Source organism: Podarcis cretensis (assembly GCF_951804945.1).
Source record: "Podarcis cretensis genome assembly, chromosome: 9".
Classification (NCBI taxonomy): domain Eukaryota; kingdom Metazoa; phylum Chordata; class Lepidosauria; order Squamata; family Lacertidae; genus Podarcis; species Podarcis cretensis.
In genome coordinates this window covers 60,894,221-60,918,915 of record NC_137178.1, presented here as the reverse complement: position 1 = coordinate 60,918,915, position 24,695 = coordinate 60,894,221, and the positions used below count along the sequence as shown (strand labels likewise).

The 24,695-nt window shown below is 44.4% G+C and overlaps 1 protein-coding gene across 5 annotated transcripts in view; it reads left to right on the top strand.

Annotated features, from left to right (window-relative positions):
* GABRG1 (gamma-aminobutyric acid type A receptor subunit gamma1) overlaps positions 1-24,695 on the top strand; it is a 77,799-nt gene that overhangs the window by 45,437 nt on the left and 7,667 nt on the right. For 4 of the 5 annotated variants that reach the window (XM_079989800.1, XM_079989801.1, XM_079989802.1 and 1 more), the window contains exons 4-8: positions 9,527-9,747; positions 14,097-14,179; positions 17,850-17,987; positions 19,590-19,742; positions 21,860-22,071. In XM_079989800.1, the coding sequence (XP_079845926.1) occupies positions 9,527-9,747; positions 14,097-14,179; positions 17,850-17,987; positions 19,590-19,742; positions 21,860-22,071 (807 nt within the window). Of the gene's footprint in view, positions 1-3,772; positions 5,041-9,526; positions 9,748-14,096; positions 14,180-17,849; positions 17,988-19,589; positions 19,743-21,859; positions 22,072-24,695 lie in introns of those variants that run through there. The other variant, XM_079989803.1, reaches the window with a different exon arrangement.

The window sequence follows — 24,695 nt, the reverse complement described above, 5'->3', positions numbered from 1 at the left end:
TTGTTTGGATTTGATATCCCGCTTTATCACTACCCTGAGGAGTCTCAAAGCGGCTAACAGTCTCCTTTCCCTTCCTCCCCCACAACAAACACTCTGTGAGGTGAGTGAGGCTAAGAGACTTCAGAGAAGTGTGACTAGCCCAAGGTAACCCAGCAGATGCATGCGGAGGAGCAGGGAAGCGAACCCGGTTCCCCAGATTACGAGTCCACCGCTCTTAACCACTACACCACACTGGCTCCCTTGTCGTGGACAGAAGTGGCATAGTTTGTGTATGATTCTCCACTGCGCTACTCCAAATTCTATCCTCCTCAGCTTGGTCCCAATTTAGCATTCCTGCTTGCCTATCTGTGCCAGCAGAACTGCTCTGCAATGTGTTCCAGCAGCATATCTGAGGTTCCCCACCATTGGATCCATCATGGCAGCGACATATCACACCCCTCACCCTGCAGACCTACAGTGTAGCTTGTGCCCCAAAATATTAAAAAATAACGTATTTTGTTTCTGTGTGGCTGCTGCTGCAGCCGCCTTCTCGCAGAAGCAAACCACTTTTCCAGAGTAATATAAATATAACCACAACAGCATTTGTTATATAAATGTTCATAACTGCCTGTTCAACACATTTGACACGACTCATAATAATAAAGCATTGAAGCGATACAGCTTGTATTTTCTACCTGACAACTTCAGGACATATTCCAGGTTCAGCAGAACCAGAAAGTAGGTGCATTAGCTGTATGTGGAGGATAGACAACAAAATAAAGTCCTGTCTCACACCTGCCCACCTGCCTGTTGTTGTTTAGTCGTTTAGTCGTGTCCGACTCTTCGTGACCCCATGGACCAGAGCATGCCAGGCACTCCTGTCTCCCATTGCCTCCCGCAGTTTGGTCAAACTCATGCCGGTGGCTTCGAGAACACTGTTCAACCATCTCGTCCTCTGTTGTCCCCTTCTCCTTGTGCCCTCCATCTTTCCCAGCATCAGGGTCTTTTCCAGGGAGTCTTCTCTTCTCATGAGGTGGCCAAAGTATTGGAGCCTCAGCTTCAGGATCTGTCCTTCCAGGGAGCACTCAGGGCTGATTTCCGTCAGAATGGAGAGGTTTGATCTTCTTGCAGTCCATGGGACTCTCAAGAGTCTCCTCCAGCACCATAATTCAAAAGCATCAATTCTTCGACAATCAGCCTTCTTTATGGTCCAGTTCTCACTTCCACAAAGACAACAGGCCCACCTGCCTAGGGCTATATTAATTAATGCCCAAGCACTGAAGGACCATGGCAGGTTCATGTGTACCTCTCATATTCCCTTCTAGCAATCTTCCAGATGTTGATGAGTAACTTGCATGATGCAGACACACAGAAGACTGTGGGAGATGCTCACAGCTGTTTCATTCTTGGTGTGGCCACATGTGCATGTGTAGGTGGGGTGAAGAGGAATGGGGAAAACAAGGATCAGTTCAGACCCATGGGAATCTGTGCAGGGAAGATGAACCCTCCCACCTACATACTGCATGGCTGCCATAGTGCATTTAGCATCACTTCCCTGGGAACTCAAAATGCTTTTTATTTGTATTGTATAAAGGGCATGGTGGCATTTATTAGAGTAAACATCATAAGATGATACAATGTTTGCTTATTCTGGGCAGCACAGCAATTTATTCAGATGAATACGTTACCTTTGTTGTGAAATTAAAATTAATAGAAACTCAATTACTGACCAGTAGAGGCTCTGCAAGATGAAGTGGCCAATTTGTAAAGTCTAATGCTCCATTAAGAAATAGAGAAAGATATTGGGAGGAAATGCATGCCTTGGTCAGGAGGAGTAATTTCCCTCCTACTGATAAGCACGGCAGTCTTTTTAATGTGATGGATCTGAATGCTGTTGGGAGAAGAATAAATAGAATGAGGTTGTCTGGATGTCTTATTACAGTTTATGTGGGAGATGAAAAACAATGTCTGGATATGAAATCAAAAGAGAATGTTATACAAGTAGGAATTTCTGCCCAAAGTCTGATGAATCAGTACCCACACCTGCAATTATGGTATGGCACACAGAGCACTGGTGCAGATGGTTGCTGCCAAACCGCAGGGAAAGAGAGGCAAACTAGAAAAAGTGAACACTCTCTGCCCATTTATGTGCTAACAGCTTTGTAAACCTCTACTGCATGGAATGATGGCTCTTGCAGATGCACACAGAATGTTCCAACCCATTTCATCTGATGGACTGATTTCTCATCTGTGTCACTTTCATATGTCATTCGCTCACATCTTTCCCATTCGTCTTCTGCTTCAGAATACATATTTAAAGAAATGCATTTGCTCCCATGAATCATAGAATCATAGAATTGGAAGAGACCACAAGGGCCAGCGAGTCCAACCCCCTGCCAAGCAGGAAACACCATCAGAGCACTCCTGACATATGGTTGTCAAGCCTCTGCTTAAAGACCTCCAAAGAAGGAGACTCCACCACACTCCTTGGCAGCAAATTCCACTGTCGAACAGCTCTTACTGTCAGGAAGTTCTTCCTAATGTTTAGGTGGAATCTTCTTTCTTGTAGTTTGGAGCCATTGCTCCGTGTCCGCTTCTCTGGAGCAGCAGAAAGCAACCTTTCTCCCTCCTCTATGTAACATCCTTTTTATATGAACATGGCTATCATATCACCCCTTAACCTCCTCTTCTCCAGGCTAAACATGCCCAGCTCCCTTAGCCGTTCCTCATAAGACATCGTTTCCAGGCCTTTGACCATTTTGGTTGCCCTCCTCTGGACACGTTCCAGTTTGTCAGTGTCCTTCTTGAACTGTGGTGCCCAGAACTGGACACAGTACTCCAGGTGAGGTCTGACCAGAGCAGAATACAGTGGCACTATTACTTCCCTTGATCTAGATGCAATACTCCTATTGATGCAGCCCAGAATTGCATTGGCTTTTTTAGCTGCCACATCACACTGTTGGCTCATGTCAAGTTTGTGGTCAACCAAGACTCCTAGATCCTTTTCACATGTACTGCTCTCAAGCCAGGTGTCACCCATCTTGTATTTGTGCCTCTCATTTTTTTTGCCCAAGTGCAATACTTTACATTTCTCCCTGTTAAAATTCATCTTGTTTGTTTTGGCCCAGTTCTCTAATCTGTCAAGGTTGTTTTGAAGTGTGATCCTGTCCTCTGGGGTGTTAGCCACCCCTCCCAGTTTGGTGTCATCTGCAAATTTGATCAGAATGTCCTTGAGTCCATCATCCAAGTCGTTGATAAAGAAATATACTCAGAGTCCAGTAGCGATTTCATGCTCTTTATTTCAGCTCATAGGAACAGTGATTGATTCCCCCCCCCCACCAAACCTCAGGCTTTATATACATTATTTACACAAAGGGTCCATGTGATTGGCTGACTCTGCTTCTCTCCTGGAGCCTGGTTGGTCTGCTCCTGCAGGCCAATCAGGTTGTTGCATTCTAGGATCCTAGCTACCTATTGTTCTAGCATCCAAGCTCAGTACATAACATCCCAACACACACATTTTGCACATTGTTAAATGCATTTTTGATATACTTTGCATTTGAACATTCAGGAAGTGGAAAAGCCAATGAACAGCTAAGTAGGGGTCGATTTAGGGCAGCACAATTAGTTCTATGCAGGGCATAACGACTTTGGCGTAGTGAATTGAGAAGAATGGAAGGCAAGAGGAAGGGGGCAGCAAATTTTGGCTTCTCACAGGGTGCAAAGTCCGACCCTGTGCTAAGTTCTCATCCAGGCAGGAGATCAGGTTGTTTCATATCAAGGTCAAATTAACTAGCACCCCTACTGCATTTGAGTGATCTTCTTCGTCAGCTCTTGAAGTTTGTGCCATATACCCCAAGCCTTGTAGGACAGGGGGGTCATCAATGGAGAAGTTTGCTACGATCAGGCTGCTTGATAGGTATCATCCAAATGTAAAGGTGACTGATGTGCCTTTTAAAAAGAAAATTCCCTGTATGAAAATTAGGAATGCCGTGTGAGAGATGTAGTGAACAGGTTGGTAATTTTTTTTTTTTTTTAAAAAGAATATCATTTGTAGTAAACAACCCTACAGTTTTCTAAAGAAGCAGCCTTTCTTCATGTTAGGCTCATGCAGGCATCCTTCTTATACTACAGTGGTACCTCGGGTTAAGTACTTAATTCGTTCCGGAGGTCCGTAAATAACCTGAAACTGTTCTTAACCTGAAGCACCACTTTAGCTAATGGGGCCTCCTGCTGCCGCCGCACCGCCGGAGCACAATTTCTGTTCTCAACCTGAAGCAAAGTTCTTAACCTGAAGCACTATTTCTGGGTTAGCGGAGTATGTAACTTGAAGCGTATGTAACCTGAAGCATTTGTAACCTGAGGTGCCACTGTATTAGGAAACTTACCCTTAACAACACATATTTGTGAATTGCCTTGATGAACATGTAAAAGCCAGTTATTAAATTATTTTATACAATTGACGGTCAGTCAGTCATGGGGAGTAGTGTAGACTCAGAGATGTTGTGTTTACTGTGTGTCTTTAGACCCACAGAAAAGCACACTGCAACCCAAAGAGCCATTGAAATATACCACCTTTCCTGCCAGTGTGGCATTTTGCTATTTCTTCTTATTCAAGTGTCTTGCCTTTCATTTCAACTATTGTCATGAAGCTAAGCCAGAAACCCAAGTGGTACATGCCTTTCTCCATGATACTTCATTCCTTTACCCCTCATCACTGGCTTTGCAGCATACACAACCATTGGTTGGCATTCTGTGGCCACTGAGTGTTCATAGCCATTGCTGGGCTGTTTTCGGGGTTCCCCCTCTCAGTTTTTTTGCTAACTGGTTTTGTGCTTCTGAATACTTTGGGGCTTCCCTGCTGACATCTCCTTGCTCATAAGAGGAACTTCAGCAAAGGCAGTTCTATCCATTGTCAGGCACATAGAAAACTTATTTGAATCAAAGCTCAGGAACTGGGCTAAGATACGGGCCATGGAAGTAATAATTATATTGAAAAAGGCTGCAGAACAATGGAAAAAGTCGCGTGAAAGTCTCAGGAATTGGAATGCAGAAATAAAGGTGATTTGGCAGTCAAAGCAGACTTCTCAGTGAAATCTAAATGACTGATGTTCCTCCTTTGATCTGCTCCTACTGTATTAAAAATATTAATCCAACTTCTTGAAAGAGGAACAATGTGACCATGTCACACCACAGGAATTCATCAGTTTACAGACATAGAATGCAGGCAGGGTTACTGGAATTAGATGCCTAAAGTTAGAAGCGAGATCTGTAATTGAATGAAGCTGATTTTCAAGAGTTTGGCACCCAGCCGCTTTCACTAAAAAAAATAAAAAATGTTGGCAACTGTGATTAGAGAGGCTCCACAGTGTGTGCTACTTAGCTCAGTTTCCTCATGTAGAAACCAGATTACCTAATTAGAACTAAATTCAGAGGGTGAACTCCTACGTTTGTGGCATACAGACAGCTCAATGTTTGCTGCTGACGCCAGCCATCTCAGGGCCTCTTCACACCTTACAGGTTTGAGGTGTACACCAAGAATCTTTAAGGTGTACCCCTGAATCTGCAAAGTGTAAATGAAATATACCTATATTTGCAAACGTGCTTTGCAAACCAGGGAGCTCTGATTGACTGCACCTCCTTCTTAAGGGTTTGTTGCAGATGCTTATAGGTGGTCATTGGGCCTTACATTTTATTTCCTGTTTATCTCATATTGTACTGCATGTGTGCTAGCGAAGCCTCACTGCTAGAAGTTCACGCGTTGGCCTGGAATGAAGGAGCCAGACACGGAATTGCATGTAAATAACTCCATAGGCTTCTCTGTTCATGGATGCTGATCATCCGAGGTTCTAAATCACACACAGGCTCCCTTCTGCAGACATAACCCCTCAGATGTGTGAGAAGGGTGATGGATCCAAGCAATGGGAATGTGATGGAAGGTGGCAGTGAGCTTTCTCCTGCTTTTTTAAAAAAATATTATTATTATTATTATTATTATTATTATTATTATTATGCAGGTGGCACTGTGGGTTAAACCACAGAGCCTAGGGCTTGCTGATCAGAAGGTTGGCAGTTCGAATCCCCACGACGGGGTGAGCTTCCGTTGCTCAGTCCCTGTTCCTGCCAACCTAGCAGTTCAAAAGCACGTCAAAGTGCAAGTAGATAAATAGGTACCACTCCGGCGGGAAGGTAAACGGCGTTTCCGTGCGCTGCTCTGGTTCGCCAGAAGCGGCTTAGTCATGCTGGCCACATGACCGGGATGCTGTATGCTGGCTCCCTTGGCCAGTAAAGCGCGATGAGCGCTGCAACCCCAGAGTCGTCTGTGATTGGTCCCTTTTTCTTTACCTATACCCAGAGGTCTCAGGGCAGTTCACATAAAAAGATCCCAGTATATAAAAGAAAAACGAAACAAAAACCCAGTAATACATGCCCCCAAAAAGAACCACATTTTAAAAAGGTGTGGGATGTTGATCAGGTCAACCAAAGGCCTGGTGAAAAAGGAACATTTTTACCTGGCACCTAAAGGTGTGTAATGAGGACTTCCGGGTTGGCGCCTCCGGCAATGGCGGAGTTCCTCCGATCGGGAGGAATTTGCTCAGCGGAAATCAGGGTCTGACCACCACAGCGAAGGCAGAGACCCACTAAAATCACAGGCGGGAGAAGCTTGTGAACGTGGGAATCGGCTGGCACCCTTTGCGTCTCCCCTGCTTGCGGGGAAACCCAGTTTTGGGGATCCGGATCGACGTGGGGTGAGTGGCGCGGTGCTTCGAATTGACTGCTTTTTTCACGGAGTGAAGCCGCATTGCTGTTGCCAGAGAGCGCTGACTTTTTCCTGTGGACAATTTGACTTTAAACAACTACCCGTGAGTAGAATGGAAAATTGGATTTACAAAAGTTTTAATTTGGTACCAAAACGGGAAGGTTTCAAACAGGAAGTCCGCCTTCCCCTTTTGTAAATAGATTGAAGCAAAGAAGCTGCAAGCTAAGGTCTTGGAAAGCCTTATGTAAATGATTAAACTTCCAACCCCCCTTGGAAGCAGGAGAAGAGGGGGGAAATTTTGGATCGTGTAAGCCTGCAGGAGAGAGTGATAAAAATTAAATTACCACTGCTCTGAACCTGGAAATGGGCTGCCAGTAGATTGAAGTTTTGGGAGAGTTCATTGACTGTGAATAAAACATGTTGACAGTTAGTTAAATAAGAGAAATATATTGTTTCCATTGTCCTCTTCTGCGTTTAAAAAGGAGGAAAAGTAACTGAAAATTGAAACTAACTTTACTTTTTTAACTGTGCTTGAAAGGATTGATACAAGTGGAGACTGTTTCCCTCTAGAGGGAGCTTTGGAAACTGTTACAAGAGTGGAGCTGGGGAATCTCCAGCTGCAGGATAAGAACTATGAGAATCAGGGATTGACCTTGGACCATTTAAGAATGTCGACAGGAGAAGCCTTAGTGAATGCATTTTGTAAGATAAGCTATTTGTTGGAACAGCTTCATAAGAAGACCGATGTTATGACTACTAAAATTGATAACTTGGGACAAAAAGCGATTAATCTGGGACAAAAAGTGAGCACCAATACAGAAATTATTCAGGATTTGGTACAGGAATTTACTTCAGCAGAACAAATTGTGGAGAAGGAGAAGGAGAAAGTTGTTGTTGTCGAACCTAAAGTAATACAAGTGGGAGCCTCAGCCTTACAAAGGCAAACTGAGGACTATAAGTTGAGGCCTTTTATGATTGAACCTAGAAAAAGTCAGATTTTGAGGATCGGAGCCCGGCCTGGACTGGAGAAGGAAAGCTGGAAAGATCCCTCCATGCAGGGATTAACTGACTTTTGGGACATGGACTTGGGTCAGGAAGAGACTGGAGTTCTGGGGGCCTTTGGATTTGGAGGAATCTTGAAACATGTCCTGAAATACTTTATGAATCTTAGCTTTAACTATGGAAATCTGGCTGACCTGTCAAGAAGGAATAAAAATATTGTTAGGCTGGAGTTTCCCCGAGATCTGCTCTATAGCATCAAAGAATATGAAGAAGACCTGCAGAAGGGACTTGGAAAAGAGTTAAGAGCCTCGGACATAAGATCTCCAGGTTGATGGACTGTATGGAGTTGACAGAAGCGACTGGCAGAGTCCGAGACCAGGGAGAGGAGATGGTGGAAGAGGATTGGAAAATTTAAAGTCTGTAAATAGAAATACTGTAAAATTAATGAGTGATAGAAAAATGTTGGAATGAAATTTTATGGCCTTAGTAGAAATGTTATAAGGAGTTAAGCTTAAATATGTATATTAGTTTTAATGGAAATAAGATTAAAAATATGTTAAGACATTTATATGACAGAAAATAGAGAAAGATGGAAAGGAATTGCTGAAACAATTAATAGAAGTGGAATACAAAAAGGGAGGTGAGAGGAGGTTGATGAAACAAGGGAATGAAAGATAGAGTATGGAAAAGGTATGATGTATGCTTTTAAATTGTTTTTGTTTTGTTTTGTTTTGTTTTGTTTATTGTGTTTAGTTTAATGTGTTAAGGTTGTGTTTTGTATTGTTTATATATTGTATTGTATTGTTTTTTCTCTTTCTTGTTTTCTTTCTCCTGTCTTTTTTCTTTTCTTTCTTTTTTGTAAGCTTTAAAAGTAATAAATATTATTTAAAAAAAAATAAAGGTGTGTAATGAAGGCGTCAGGCAAACTTCCCTGGGGAGAGCATTCCACAGGCGAGGAGCCACTGCAGAGAAAGCCCATTCTCGTGTTGCCACCCTCTGGACCTCTCAAGGAGGAGGCACATGAAGAAGGGCCTCAGAAGATGATCTCAGGGTCCGGGTAGGTTCGTACAGAAAGAGGCAGTCCTTGAGGTATTGCGGTCCTTAGCCTGCTATCTCCCTCCTGTGCTTCAAATGGCATAGAGGGGTGAAAACCAGAAAACCCAAACCCTATGTGTCTTTGCTCAGAAGTAGGGATAGACGAATCTTACCAATTTCAGTTTCTCATTTTCCCCATCTGAAAATATTTTTTCCACATTTCCACAGCAATTCATGTTGTTGTTTTTTTAAAAGACCTCATTGATATTTGTCAGCAGTTTAGTGTGAATTTATCCTAAAATGCACAATGGTGCCGACTTGAGAGGTGCAAGAATTGAGTTCCAGTGAGTTCCGGCTGAAAAATTCCCTGCTTGTATGTAGGACACTTTAGTTGGATACTACCCGTAGGATCTGAACCTAAACCATGGGTAAGCAAACTAAGGCCCGGGGGCCAGATCCAGCCCAGTCGCCTTCTAAAGCTGGCCCACGGACAGTCCGGGAATCAGCGTGTTTTTACATGAGTAGTATGTGTCCTTTTACTTAAAATGCATCTTTGGGTTATTTCTGGGGCATAGGAATTCTTTCATATTTCTTTTTCAAAATATAGTCTGGCCCCCCACAAGGTCTGAGGGACAGTCGACCAGCCCCCTGCTGAAAAAGTTTGCTGACCCCTGTCCTAGACCGATTCCAGTGTTTTTACTACCCAATTTGATACCTTATGCTGAAATTATTCTCTCTCTCCTTTTCCAGGAGTACACCATTGATATCATTTTTGCCCAGACTTGGTATGACAGTCGCTTGAAATTTAACAGCACCATGAAAGTACTTATGCTAAATAGCAATATGGTTGGAAAAATTTGGATTCCAGACACTTTCTTCCGGAACTCAAGAAAATCAGATGCCCATTGGATCACAACTCCAAATCGCCTGCTTCGCATTTGGAGTGATGGACGTGTTTTATATACCCTAAGGTAGAGTTGTTAACCACCCACTGAGAATTTTCGGTTCTCTCCGCTGTTGTTTCCTGTTAATTGCTAATTTTGCATATTGCTCTGGAAAATTTAAAGTTACAGGATTTGCAGCCTAACCCTACTCTTCAGCGAGGGGTCTTAAAATATTTTTTTTGGGTGGGGGGGGTGAGGAATTCAAATCTGCTATTATTTTTGTTATTGCACAACATTCAGCTTGGAAAGTCTATCTTTGATGAAGAAGCACATAAACTGCTTTTGGAAAACCGAAGAATTTTAATTTTGCCTTCTGAAAATTAGCTGCCGCTAATAATAATAATAATAATAATAATAATAATAATATATAAAAAACTGCAAGTATTTGGCAATTATTTTTAATTATTTCCATGCAATTTTACACACATCTTACTTATCAAAGAAAACTTAATTATATTAATTTAACCAAAATATCTTTTGAATTCCCAAATCATGTCTACAGAGCAAGCTTCTGTAGCTGCAAATACAGAAAAGGAGCCCTGAGGGACAAGAAACTGTACCTCTCCCACCAGACTTCAGCCCAGGCCAATATGGCTAATAGCCACAGATGATGGGATTTGTAGTCCAGCAGTGGGACAGAGGCTCCCCTCCCCTGGGTTTTAGGGTTTTCAGTCCTGATCGACAAAACTGCACCTAACATGCAGCTTTCATTAACTCAGCAGACAAGCTGGTAAATGGAGTTCTTAAATTGAGCACGTAGCCCCATGGTTTCCAACTGCCTTTTTGTGCACAGGGGACTTGCCCAAGGTGAGAGCATTCTGGAAAACAAAGCAAAGTTCAGATGGGAGCGAGTGTAGTAGCAGTAAAAGGATCTGACAACCCTTTGGGCTGTTTGGCTCCCCAAGAATCTCTGGCACCCTCCCTTTCGCTATGGCATTCTGTCCATGGAAGGCTGGAGGGGAGAGATGGCAATTCTCAAACCTGCTTCTTTTGTTGTCAGGCTGATAATTTGCTTATTTTGCTCCCCTAAGGCCAGCCAGTTGCTGTATCTTGTGCTGCCAAACTGAGAGACATTCCTGTTCTAATGTTTCATTGGTATAAAAGAGTGTACTTTGCAAAACACAGACTGGGAGTTAAGGGAGAAATAAGGAGAGTTGCTGACTGGGCCGCTACAAAAAACAAACACACACAGACAATTTTAAACTCCGAATTTAAAGGCCTTCCCTGAGGGGTTGGAATGGGTTTTTTTAGATGGTAATGCATTAGCAGCTAGTTGCTATGAGCAGAGTGGGTTGCACTCACCTCAGCCATAGCCATTCTCTCTCCACTGGGAGTAATGTAACCCATTCCCCCCTCAATATAAATAACTCAGTGCCTCTGTCTGTCACCGCTCGTTTACCCCATGTCCTTTCTGGCCAGAAAAAAACTGATCTGTTGCATGTGCATTCCCTGTGGTTTGTCCTCGCCATTCTTTCCTTGTGTGGGTTTCTGTGGGTTTCCGTGAGGTGAGGTCCGAGTCCAGTCCGAGGTCGAGGGTGCAGTATTGAGGCTGAAGCTAGGTCCAAGGCAGGGAGTCAGGTGAGGTCAGGAGATCCGGCAGGACAAGGTTCAGGCAGGAACTGGCTACCAACAACGTTGCTCCCACAACTTGGGACTGGGGCTGGCTGGCTTTTATCTGCCCCGAGGCATAGGGCGGCCCCAGTCCACAGGTGATTCGCCTCTCCTGGCCTGGAGGCGAGCACTCCTCCTGCGGGAATTTAGTTCCCTCCGCCTCTCTGCCCTGAGCCTCTGCAGCCCAGGAGAGGCTGGAGGGTTACCAGCCCCAGAGGCAACCTTAGCTTCCTCTGACGGGGCTGAGAGTGGAGCACCTGCAGGTAATGGGTCCTCCATCACCTCAGGAGCCAGAGCAGACTCAGCTTATGCCTGCACCTGAGGATCCAGCACAGGTGAGGACCCTTCAGGCTCATGCCCCAGCCCTGGCTCAGCTGGTTCTGGAGGCGGGGAATCCTGTGCAGGCTGGGAACCCTCAGGTTCAGCCTCCGAGTCTGAATCCCAGGCCATCACACCTTGCGATTGGTAACACCAACTAGGCACCTCAGAGCCCAGTTGTTTACATGCCCATGGAGTGTCATGACTGGCACCCGCAACCAATCTGCATTCAGTGACATTTTAAATTCTCTGGCCATGGGCCTGTTGCACACCTGCATGGTTTGACCGACTTGTGGGACTCACTTTCGCGCAGGTCTGTGGCGCATTTCTGTGCAGAGACAACAGGCTCTAGGGAGCCATTGCGAGATCCCTCAAAGGCAGTGGCAGAGCGTTCACTGCTGGCGCCCAGGGCGGGGGCGTGCATGCCAGGGTGCGTGTGGCGTGCCTTCAAAGTGTCCCCCACCCCCAGTAGCTAAATGGGGCCACACTGAGCCGCCTGCTAAAAGGGGAAGAAACCCCTTCTCCATTAACTGCTTGGACTTGGCCTGCGTACACACTAGGCCTTTAAAGCACCTTCAAGGCACATTCTTCCCCTCAAAGAATTCTGGGCACTGCAGTTTGTTAAGGGTTGCTAGGAATTGTAACTCTGTGACGGTGCCTACAGTACCCTGTATTATGGTTACCAGAATTTTTGCAATGAATCCGGGGACACTCCCCCCTCTATCTTTGAAGCTTAATAGCGACAGGGAGTCAGTAGTGGGGATAGTGAGGCAAAAGACCCTGGGCCCAAGCACACATGCATATTGTATAAAGGTGCAAAGCCCTTCTTTCGCACCATGTGAAACATAAAGAGCTTTAAAAAAAAACTGGGCAACGGCGTGCCGTGCGACCATGACTCCCGAGCCTTCCCCAATCTCCTTCCCCCTTTGTTTTGACAGATCAGGGGAGGCTCAGGAGTCACAGGCGGGTGACTGTGGCACAGGAAAAATGGCGGGCACCATAAGTTATATTAAGTTATAATAAGGATTTATTGAATTAAGAATCTGAATTGGAATACAAAAGGGGGAGGTGAGAGGAGGTCCGGGATATAAGGTAATGGAAATAAGAAATGGGAATTATATTTGTTTTGTTTTGTTTTGTTTGTTTTAATTGTGTATTTTTGTTTTTTTGTCTGTTGCTTTTTCTTTTGTATTAAATTGAAAAATCTTAATAAATATTTAAAAAAGGGAAAAAAAGAAAAATGGCGGGCACCACGGCAGTGAGCAGCTCCTGAAGCCAGCCAGAGCCAACTGCCCTACCAGGCTGGCTCCAGGCTGCTGAGGCTGCCGCTGCCACATTTCCCAGGGACAGATTTGCGAATCTGGGTACATTCCGGGGACAGAATTTGTCCGGGGACAGATTTGCAAATCCAGGGACTGTCCCCAGGAATCGGGGACGTCTGGTAACCCTACCCTGTATTCTCGGGGGAGCAGGGAGAGATGTGTTTCAAATGTGCTATAAAGGTATACTGGGGATGTGGGTGGCGCTGTGGGTTAAACCACAGAGTCTAGGACTTGCCGATCAGAAGGTCGGCGGTTTGAATCTCTGCGATGGGGTGAGCTCCCGTTGCCCGGTCCCTTCTCCTGCCAACCTAGCAGTTCGAAAGCATGTCAAAGTGCAAGTAGATAAATAGGTACCGCTCCGGTGGGAAGGTAAACGGCGTTTCCGTGCGCTGCTCTGGTTCTCCAGAAGCGGCTTAGTCATGCTGGCCACATGACCCGGAAGCTGTAAGCCGGCTCCCTCAGCTAATAAAGCGGGATGAGCACCACAACCCCAGAGTTGGCCACGACTGGACCTAATGGTCAGGGGTCCTTTACCTTTACCTTTACATAAAGGTCTGCTGTGTAGACAGCCTTCAGTTGCTGGGCTTGCAAACTCTGCATTCTTTTGGAGAAGGCCCCCCATTGCACCTTGCAGTCAGGGCAACACATCTTCCAGGTAAAGGATGTGCAGTGGTGGCAGTAGACCTGGAACATAGGTGACAATCCCGTAGCTGGCTGCTGCTCCTGATCCCAGACACTCACTTACCAATGGGAGGAGACACCTTGTACCTTCTCTGCTTTGTGGTGGCTTCCTTTCTCATCACGCAGCACAGAAACACTGCTGTCTGCTCTTTGGCAAAGAGAGCCACCCAGCAAAGCTATTATCTATCACAGCTAATGTTTACTGGTGTAAGTCCATTTATAACCTGTGAAACACTAAATTAATTATGTGTGCTGTGTCCATTCCCAATGCAGTAAAGTGTTGCAGCCTGGGAAACGACTTCTGGGACTGCGCAGAACATGACAATAGTGCCTCTTTAGGGTGGGGAAGTTTTGCCACTGAAGAGAAATGACTTTGACATCTTAGTTAAAGTGCCCAATTGTTTCCAGTTCATTCTCTCACGCTTTTCTCCCCTTTCTAACCAGGTTGACGATTAATGCCGAATGTTATCTCCAGCTTCATAACTTTCCCATGGATGAGCATTCCTGCCCCCTGGAGTTTTCAAGCTGTAGGTGGTAAAGCATTTCATACAATTCTTCTCATTTTAAATAGAGGCCCCGTTGATTAACAGGCTGTTCAGAGGGCTTTGTTGCACTTTGCACCAACTTAGGTTTGAAGTGTCACGAGCACTTTTGGTATTGCTTATCACTTCTTTCCAGTTTAGGTGAAGCGACTCGCCTATGGGGAAATGGCATTGCACCTCAAGGCCACCAACAAGGAAGGAAACCTATTATACACATCCAGAGCTTTGATACACATGAGCCATAATCCCTGCTAAGGAAGTTTGTCAGGTTCAGGTTCTAATGTAGAAGAAATAAAGATCATTATACCTGGCTCCAGGGTCTCCAGGAGATGCTAAGGATTGAAACCTTCTGCATGCGAAGCAGCTGTTCCAGCACTGAGTTTCTGCCCTTTTGCCATCATAGCTGTTCCCGCTGATCCTAAATTTATCTAAGAATTTCTAGCTTCAGTGGTTTTCAGAATTATACCCAGTGTTATAAAAGGCAATAAGTTTATAAAACTAATCTGCTCACAAGGACATAACACTGTCATGGGCAGAATGAAAAAAACAACACCCCGAAGTACATCTAAACAGTTTCTTGCCAGTTCTTAAACTTAATTGGGGATAAAATGTAACTACTACGTATGTCTTTAAACTGTGATTTATTGCTGTCCTTTATTTTAGTCCTCCAGATGGGAACTGCTTTCAGAATTCGTTCCCTTCAAAGACACAGGGCTTATTCACACTTACTGTCCTCCACTCCATGTTCAAGCACCGCCCCCCCCCCGTGTAAATCAATACTTCCTTGTAGTATGCATAATTCTGATTTTCTTTTTTTATCGCTTTCATACTTTATGCTGGTTTTACTAACTTCGGTAAATCATATTCAACAGCCCCTTTCAGCTTCCGAGATTTCAGCAGGCATTGCCTGTAACACTTCCAAGAATATATTTACAGCTCAAATCAAAAACAAAAAACTCCTGGCACAGAAAAGAGACTGGAAATGCCTAATAGATGCATCCAGAGAGAGAGACTCGGCCACCTTCTGGAGAATGGTAGCAAATGGAGTGCGATCTACCTCCTCAGAAGTGGAGTATACTATACCTGCAGGGACATGGGAGGCATTTTTCCAATCTTCATATTCAGCTCTGCCTTTGACACAGCCACTAACACAGTGTGAGGCAGGTGACGAGTGGCCTCCGGTGTCGGTTGCGGAGGTCAGGAGGCTTATTCAGGCACTCAAACACAGAAAAGCCCCGGGAGCAGATAATATCTCTCCTGAGCTTCTTAAAGCCAATATTGACTGGTGGGCACCAGTCCTTGCCAGCCTATTCACCAGCATAGATCAAACAGCAAAAATACCAGAGGACTGGGGATTGGCAATCATCGTTCCCATATTCAAGAAAGGCTGTAAACTTGATCCAGCCAATTACAGACCAATCAGTCTCTTAAGCATCATCAGCAAACTCTATGCAACTCACTTACGTGAAAAGTTTGCGGACTGGCTGGAACGGGAGCACATCCTTAAGGAAGCCCAGGCTGGTTTCAGGGCACATAGATCAACTCTAGACCAAGGACTGGTATTGCAACATCTAGTGGAGAAATACACCTCAAAGAAAGGAGGCTCCCTCTATGTAGCCTTTATAGACTTCAAATCAGCTTTCGATTTGATACCCCGGCACAGACTTTGGGAAAAATTAAATGCCACAAACATCGACAGACGTCTTTTGCTTCTCATCCGTAGATTACATGAAAATACTCGGATCCGTGTTAGATGCGACCGTTATGGGAACCTATCAAAGGAAATCCAAAGTTTCCATGGTGTCAAGCAAGGCTGTGTTCTTGCCCCTATTCTATTTAATTTCTATATAAACTCTTTAGTCGGAAAGATGGAGGAAGCAAGTACTCACCCCCCAAACCTAAATAATATACCAATTCCAGTCCTTTTGTACGCAGATGATGCGGCACTTATTTCCTTCTCTTGTGTGGGCCTAAGAAAACTTTTACGAGCTCTTACAGAGTATTGCGAAGCTGAAGACCTAATAATAAATTACACTAAATCAAAAATTATGGTGTTCTCCAAGAGAAAACTCCGACATAAATGGAAAATTAATAACCAACCTATTGAGCAAGTAACATCTTTTAGATACCTTGGAATAATCTTTGATGAGAAGGGATCTTGGTGCCATCAGATTAAGAATTCCATTGTAAATGCGCAAAGATCTTCTAGAGCTATCATAAGATTCTTCTACAGAAAAGGAGGTCAATATGTTCCTGCTGCCTCCCAGGTCTTTGTCGCAAAAATACTTCCACAACTGATGTATGGCACCCAGATATTTAATTGTCAAAAACTTAAGTCCCTGGAATCTGTACAAACTAAATTTTACCGCTCCCTACTAGGGTTACCTACCTGCGTTTCCAACGCAGCCATTAGGCTGGAGGTAGGTCAACTCTCTATTAATGCCAGGATATGGATCTTGAAGATTCACCTCTGGCTAAAACTTATATTTTTTCCAGTGGGAGTGGCTCCATTGACTCTATTAGACCCGTTTCAGTCTAAATGGAGAGTGTCGCTTTATGAAAAATTGAAGGGCCTGGGGCTTTCCTCACAAGAACTTATAGCCTCAGGTTTTGAAAAGGCTAAAAGGATGGTGAGCCAGCGAATAGGAGATGCAGAGCTTCAGGATCATATGAGCAAGATAGATAAATATCCAGCTATCCAAGATTATGGAAAAGGGTTTAATCTAACACCATATTTGCTGGATCTACAAATCGCAAAATACAGGCGGGCGTTTACCCTTACCAGATTTGATGTACTGCCATCTGCCTTACTAAAGGGCAGATACGAGGGCAAACCCTATGCTGAACGAGTTTGCCCATGTGGTCTGAAAGAGGTGGAAACGGCTTCACATGTGTTGCTACACTGCGACCTTTACGGGGATATTAGGTCACTGTTTATCTCCCCCATCGTTCAGAAATTTCCAGGTCGATCTGAACTTCAGCGGCTGAAAATCCTACTAGGAGATAAAAACCCAGAAGTAACACTGAAAGTGGCCAAATTTTCTGCGGCTGCGATCAAGCGGAGGGCATTAGCTGTAAAAAAGTAAAAGACTTGACCCCTGGATAAGCCCCCTTATCTTTTAAGCCTATACATATATTGCAGTGCATAAATGTGTATATGTGTGTGTGTGTGTGTGTGTGTGTGCATGTGTGTTGCTTTTTATGTATAATTTTACAATTTTTTTTTTTTTTTTTTTTTTTTTTTTTTTTTTTTTAGATTGACACCATTGCTCCCTTTGTAAACTATTGTTGTTCCATGTTTCTCTGGTCTATGACCGTAATAAACTCATTCAATTCAATTCATATATTTACAGCTCTAATAATGGAATCAAGGTACACACACGGCCCTGAAATCTACTCAAATCTACTGCAAAGGGTGGTTAACTTCTTAACTGAAAGCTGTCTTCCTGTTGCCATCACTCTTAGCAATAACTTGGAAAAGCCTCCGTATTTACCTCCACAAGCTGTTTACCCATTAGTGGAACTGGACTATTCTCTGAAAGTTGTTCTGTAGTTATATACAACATGCTAAAACAATCTGTATCAGCATTCCACCACCCCTCACTACTACAGGGTGCTTGATTTTTTGTACAAATGTTGTGCTACTATCTTCTAGATGGATATCCGAGGAATGAAATTATATACAAATGGAAAAAGTCCTCTGTGGAAGTGGCAGATCCCAAATACTGGAGATTGTATCAATTTGCATTTGTAGGCTTACGTAATACAACAGATATCTCCCATACACAGTCTGGTAAGGAAACAACCACATTTATTTAAACTAGATATTTCTGGACTATGGATGCAAGTAGGCATTGTTTTCTGTTTGCCCCTGTTTTCATCACATGCAACACTGTTTCTGTTCCACTACAGCTCATCTTCTGTTAAAAACAGTACTACAGTGGTGCCCCGTAAGATGAACGCCTCGCAAGACGGAAAACTCACCAGACGAAAGGGTTTTCCGTTTTGGAGGCGCTTCACTTAACGAATTTCTCTATGGGGTTGCTTCGCAAGACGAAAAAATCTTGCGAGTTCCCGCAGGTTTTTTCCGCTCCCCCCCCTTCCCTAAGCCGCTAAGCCGCTTATCAGCTGTTCCGCTGATAAGCCGCCTCTCAGCTGATCGCTAAAAGCCGCTAGACCGCTAATAGCGCTAATCCGCTAAGCCGTCAATGGGCTTGCTTCGCAAGACGAAAAAACCGCTAGACGAAGAGAATCGCGGAACGGATTAATTTCGTCTTGCGAGGCACCACTGTATTTATCTCGATGTCTGCTGCAACGAAATCACATAACTTACACAATTGATGTAACTGATTATATAAATTGAGTTGTGATGTTATTTCCACTTCAGTGTAAAGGAAACAAAAATGCTAAGGGCGAAGGAGGAAGTATTGTTTGCAGATTGAAAACAACAACTAATACCAATTGTATTCACCGGATTGATTTCCATTCTGGATGTGGAATGAATAAGCTGACTTGGGCAGTTTCTACTCCTGTGTCCTTATTTGTCAGAATTCTCTGACATTCCTATTCTAAACTCATTTTTTGGTGGAAGATTTTTGTGTGTGTGTGTTTCCTACCTGTAACAACCTCAGAGTAATGTTTCAGACTCTGCTATTCTCACTCATATAGTTGAATGAAAATGAACCTTACTCAGTCTCTCCCCCCCACCTCAGACCAAAGCAGCTCCGGTCATCATAGGGAGTGCACTTCCCTCATGCCTGTGTCTAGTTCCCACACTGCATAGTGTTTTCCCCTAAGCAGTTCCTCCAGTGTCTTCCCATTGTGTGCCTCCAGCCTTCCTCCATGGTGCTCTCTGCTGTGTTTGAGAAAGTAGCAAGAACCTGGGAGCAGTGTGCCATGCACCACACCCCACTCACCCACTGCAGGCACCTCCGTGCAGTTTGGGTGCATCTGTGTCTTATTGGGTCAACAGGGATCCCACCACATGGCACACCAAGTACACACCCTTTCACAGTGGGTTTATTAATTTATTTTTAATAACCTATGGTTTTATTGAGTTTCCATGATACAGAAAACAATGAACAGAACCCCCTTCATTCCTAAGAACAACAAGAAAATAATTACAGTTTCCCTTCACCTCCCAGCTGCTCACTTTGACCTTCTGTGGCAATTAGAGCAATCATACAGTTCTCAACTTCTTTGGCTTCTCCTGGTCCACAGGATCTGTGTCCACTGGTCTTCCATAAAACATTGAGGATATTTGATCAGAGAGCACTTCACCAGCAGTAAATTCCCATCCACATTATAAGGTGTTGTTTTTGTGGGAGAGGGGAAGAGATAACAAGAGATCACTTGCAGGATATAACTGACCGAATTTCTTTTCTTTTCCTTGCAGGGGATTACGTTGTCATGACGATTTTCTTTGTTCTGAGTAGGCGTATGGGGTATTTTACCATTCAGACGTACATTCCTTGCATATTAACAGTTGTCCTTTCCTGGGTCTCGTTCTGGATTAATAAAGATGCAGTGCCCGCGAGGACATCATTAGGTAGCTACTCTCTTTGCAAACCCATCTTCATGTACGCTCCTGTATGTGGTGGCATGCATAAAAAAAAGTTTTAAAAAAATTATACCCTCTGTGGCATAGAAAATTTCAGGAACAAGAAAACTTTTCCAGTCTGCCCCACCAACCCCCACCCCTTTGCTTGCCTTTTAAGAGAACCTGAACTCTTGGCTCAGCTCTAGTAAAGGTAAAGGTAAAGGGACCCCTGACCGTTAGGTCCAGTCATGGACGACTCTGGGGTTGCGGCGCTCATCTCGCTTTAAAGGCTGAGGGAACCTGCATGTGGCCAGCATGACTAAGCCCCTTCTGGCGAACCAGAGCACTGCACAGAAACGCTGTTTACCTTCCCGTTGCGGGGATTCGAACCGCCAACCTTCTGATCGGCAAGCCCTAGGCTCTGTGGTTTAGACTACAGTGCCACCCGCATCCCTCTCAGCTCTAGTACAGACACACAAAGACTTCCCACAAAGGCATCCATCTGGTCTCATTTTAAAACATGAACCATGCTGGCCATATGAGTAAGGTATACCTTGGAACATTTGGTGACAACTATATACCTTTAGGTACCAAATTCTGTCTTCTGTCCCCTGCTTTCACCCCATTTGAGCTTTGGACTTCCAAATTAAATAACTGAATGCAATAGTGATTTTAATTGTTAAATAGGTTGCTTTGTTGAGAAAACACCATGTGAACAGGGTCAACAGTCCTTTGTGATGTTTGAGAAAATGGTAAATGGAGGAATAAGCCCACAATAAAGGTGAAATCTATATTTAGCTGCATTTTGTTTTTCAGCCGCAAAGCCTTCTATAGTAAAGCATGATCAAGCCTGTTATTAAAATACCCTTAAAACAACAAATGTGAAGAATGACCCAAAACCTATGCAGCAACTTTTTCTATAATGAACGAAACAGAAAAATTAGTGGGGTGAAAGTGTCTTAAGAGATATATGCAACCTTAAAAAATAAATATGAGTGCTGCTTTGATTCTGAGAAGTACACAGAGCCTGTGTGTGTGTGTGTGTGTGTGTGTGAAAGGATGCCTGCAGTAACAATGCTTTCTTTTGCTTGCTTGCTTCTATTTTTATCCTGCATTCCAGCCAGCAGCTTTGCAGTGACTGACCAAAATAATCCAGTTAAAACACTAAAAATATGTAACCAAAACCAGAATTGGGTCTATCTTTTCATGAGTTTGCTTCCTTATAGAACCAAATTGTTATTGCCTTTGGTATCTACTTCACACAAATGTTTCCATAGTTTAATCCTCTCTGGAATATTAACACCTAACAGCATACAGGCATACCTTGATTCTCGAACTTAATCTATTCTGGAAGTCCATTCGATTCCCGAAACCATTCGAAAACCAAGGTGCGGCTTCCAATTGGCTGCAGGAGCTCAAGTGGAAGCTGTGTTGGATGTTCGGCTTCCGAAAAATGTTCGAAAACTGGAATACTTACTTCCGGGTTGGTGGCATTCGGGAGCTGAATTTTTTGTCAATTAAGCCATTCGAGAACCAAGATGTTACTGTAATCCTATATGTGTCTATGGACGCGGGTGGCGCTGTGGTCTAAACCACAGAGCCTAGGACTTGCCGATCAGAAGGTCGGCGGTTTGAATCCCCACGGCGGGGTGAGCTCCCATTGCTCGGTCCCTGCTCCTGCCAACCTAACAGTTCAAAAGCACGTCAAAGTGCAAGTAGATAAATAGGGACCCCTCCGGCGGGAAGGTAAACAGTGTTTTCGTGCGCTGCTCTGGTTCGCCAGAAGCGGCTTAGTCATGCTGCTATGCCACATGACCCGGAAGCTGTACGCCGGCTCCCTTGGCCAATAAAGCGAGATGAGCACCACAACCCCAGAGTGGGTCACAACTGGACCTAATGGTTAGGGGTCCCTTTACCTTTACTGTGTGAGTCTACTTAGAAGTAAGCCCGACTGAGTTCCTAAGAACCTTAAGAAGAGCCCCGCTAGCTCAAACCAAAGGTCTATCTAGTCCAGCACTCACAGTGGGGGTTATTCCCAGATCAAGGGGGTAAAGGGTTACAGCCTAAGCATTGTTGCAAGTTCTCTTGGTGAAACCATTTCTGTTATTACATTTATTTTTTAACAGGCATCACCACTGTGTTGACCATGACCACGCTGAGTACAATTGCAAGGAAGTCCCTTCCCAAGGTTTCCTACATAACAGCAATGGACCTTTTTGTCTCTGTGTGTTTCATTTTTGTCTTTGCTGCCCTGGTGGAGTATGGCACCTTGCATTATTTCACCAACAACAAAAAGGGGGCCAAAGAGAAAGAGAAGAAATCAAAAAACAAGTCCTCAGTAAGTGTAAATAGCTAGAGAATTCTAGCATTTGTTATCTCCTCGGTCCTAACGTTTGATTATGAAGGAAATGTTTCGGGAGCAAGCTTGCAGACCTGACATTTTAGCAAACAACAATGCTGTGCTTTAACGTTAACAGACAGGATCCTTGGGAATGCTTAAATAATGGTGTTGTAGTCTAACCTGAATTCAACCTACGTGTTTAATTTGATACAATCCTTGGGCATAGCTGTCAACTTTCAGATTTGAAAATAAGGGATCAGCAGTCTCGAAAATAAGGGATCAGCAGCCTCACTTGTCCCGGGGACAGTCTACAAGACATCTAACAATCCGGGATAGCAGCAGGAAGCAGCGGGAAAAGGCACTGGAATGAGGGAATTTCCCACAAAAAAGGGAAGGTTGACAGCTATGTCCTTGGGTTGTATGATGCTGGATAATATCATAGCCAGAAATTCCATTCCGTGACCAAGCAGAAGGGAAGAGTTTAGCAGGAATAAAGGACAGGTACATAGTCCTCCCAGTTCTCATATTGCATGGGGAGTAGGAAAAATCGAGCTCAGGTATACTCTAAGGCAGGGATGGGGAAACCTGTGATCGTCCAGGTATTATTGGACTCCAAATCCCATAATTCTGGCTGGGAGTTCACAGGAGTGAAACACAACAACAACCAAAGGGCTGCATGTTCCCCAACCATGCTCTAATGGGATCTCTTCACATCCCAGGATGGATTGTGCCAAGCACTCTGTACCATAAAGCTGAGTGAAAGTGGACTCCCAAATTCTACATCCTTAATTGCAATGGGGGTGGTTGGGGTCAAGCCCATTACTTTCTTCTGTAACATTAAAACAGTTTTTTAAAACTTTATTATTGATATCAAAATTTACAAAGGAAAACCCAAATTAATCTTGTTTACAAATTCAATACTGACAATAACTGTATTTAAAATATCACCCATTCTTACAAAATTCAGAACAATTTATTTTAGCCCATTTCCCTCCCTCCTTTCTATTTTTTTTTTTTAAACTTGGTAAGGTTTTAATCCAAACCCCAGTTGCTGCCTAGCAGTTTCCATTTCTGCAACCCTGCCAAGCACGCCAGACAGGAAGGAAGGAAGACAGAGGTGGCGAAGGCCAATCACGAGTAGAGGCAGTGCAGTCACGTGACGGCAGTGGAGTTGGCTCAGGACCCACCAGCTCCTAGGCTGACTCAACCCCTCCGTTTGTTTGTTTTATCCTGACAAGCAAACACCTCAGCATTAGTCCCCATAGCAGTGACAGCACCATCTACCGGGTATACATTTTGTTTCTTAGGTTAGCAAAACACCTCCATCTGTTCATGCAATTTTGTTTGCAACAACAAAAACAACAAACACAAATTATCTGTGAATCAGCAGTTTGCTTAGTTACGGGAGAGATAGCCATAGCATGGGTCTGTCTCTGTTTATGTCTTTGTAATTATATCAAAATAATATGTGTTCTACAGTGAGTCAAATAGCAAAGATGGAAAAATGCTCACCCACTGGCGGAGGAAGAGGGGAGCAGGGGAGCACACTGGCCCTGGCATCCCGATCCCAATGGGGTGCCATCGTGGCTGCCCCCCCTGTGGGTGGTGTGCCATGTCCCCGGGATGCACGCCAGCAATGCCCCCACTTGCTCTCTGCCCCTGGTGCCAGAGCATGAAGCTCTGCCATTGCGCTCACTGGACTCTTTTTCTGACTCCAAGGTGCAAAAAGGACTGTGCTATTAGGCCAACCGTATTGATGTCTGTCCATTTCCCACCCTGGAAAAAACTGCCCTGGGGGAGGAATTCAGTGCGAGTATAGCAGAACAATATTCCTGCTCCATGATTGCAGTCACATGACGGTATATGTTTTGACTCCACAGAGTGGGAAGTGACGGAGACAGGATGTTTGTGTTACTGTTTTCCATGAAGTGGGACTATTGTCCTTTGCTCTTTTTCTCTTTGCTGCCTGATGCTAGAGAGAGAGGGAGCCATGTTGCAGTGCTCCGTGTGTGTTTATATGTAAATAAAGTAGATTAGCCAAAATGCTGAGTTGCTGATGTCTGTTACACAACTGCGCAAACTCTGCGGATCCCTAAGTGTGCCAATGTCTGTTGGCATCTGTCGCCGTGATGTTCGGGCTGAAGAAAGCTTTTGAAGCTCCTGAACGAAAGACAGGAGGGAGAGAACATGCCAGTCGGGCATGTGTCTCTGCCAGGCTCCTACTCAAGTGTAGGCCGAGATCCTGACAATTTACTGTGGTATCAGTACATGAGCTGGTATTTGGTCACTGCAAATGCAAGTGGAAAAGTTGTTCCACCAGGCTATGATCAGAGGTGCCTGTTCTGTTTTGTGTGGTCCTATATGGTGCCCATTCTGTGCGCACACTCCTATTTACTCCAGTGTGCTCCCCAGGGCTGGCACAAGACATTTTGCTGCCTGAGGCAAATGGCACCCTTCCTCTAGGTACAAACAGAAGCCAACTGGACTTCTAGTTGACTCTTACTCCAATACTGGCGAAAGGACAGTGTCTTCCACTGCAGTTGAGGACAGGAGGCTAGTGTAGGGGGTATAGGGCAGACCACATAGCACTCCCACCTCCGTCCAGTCCCCACACCTCAGCA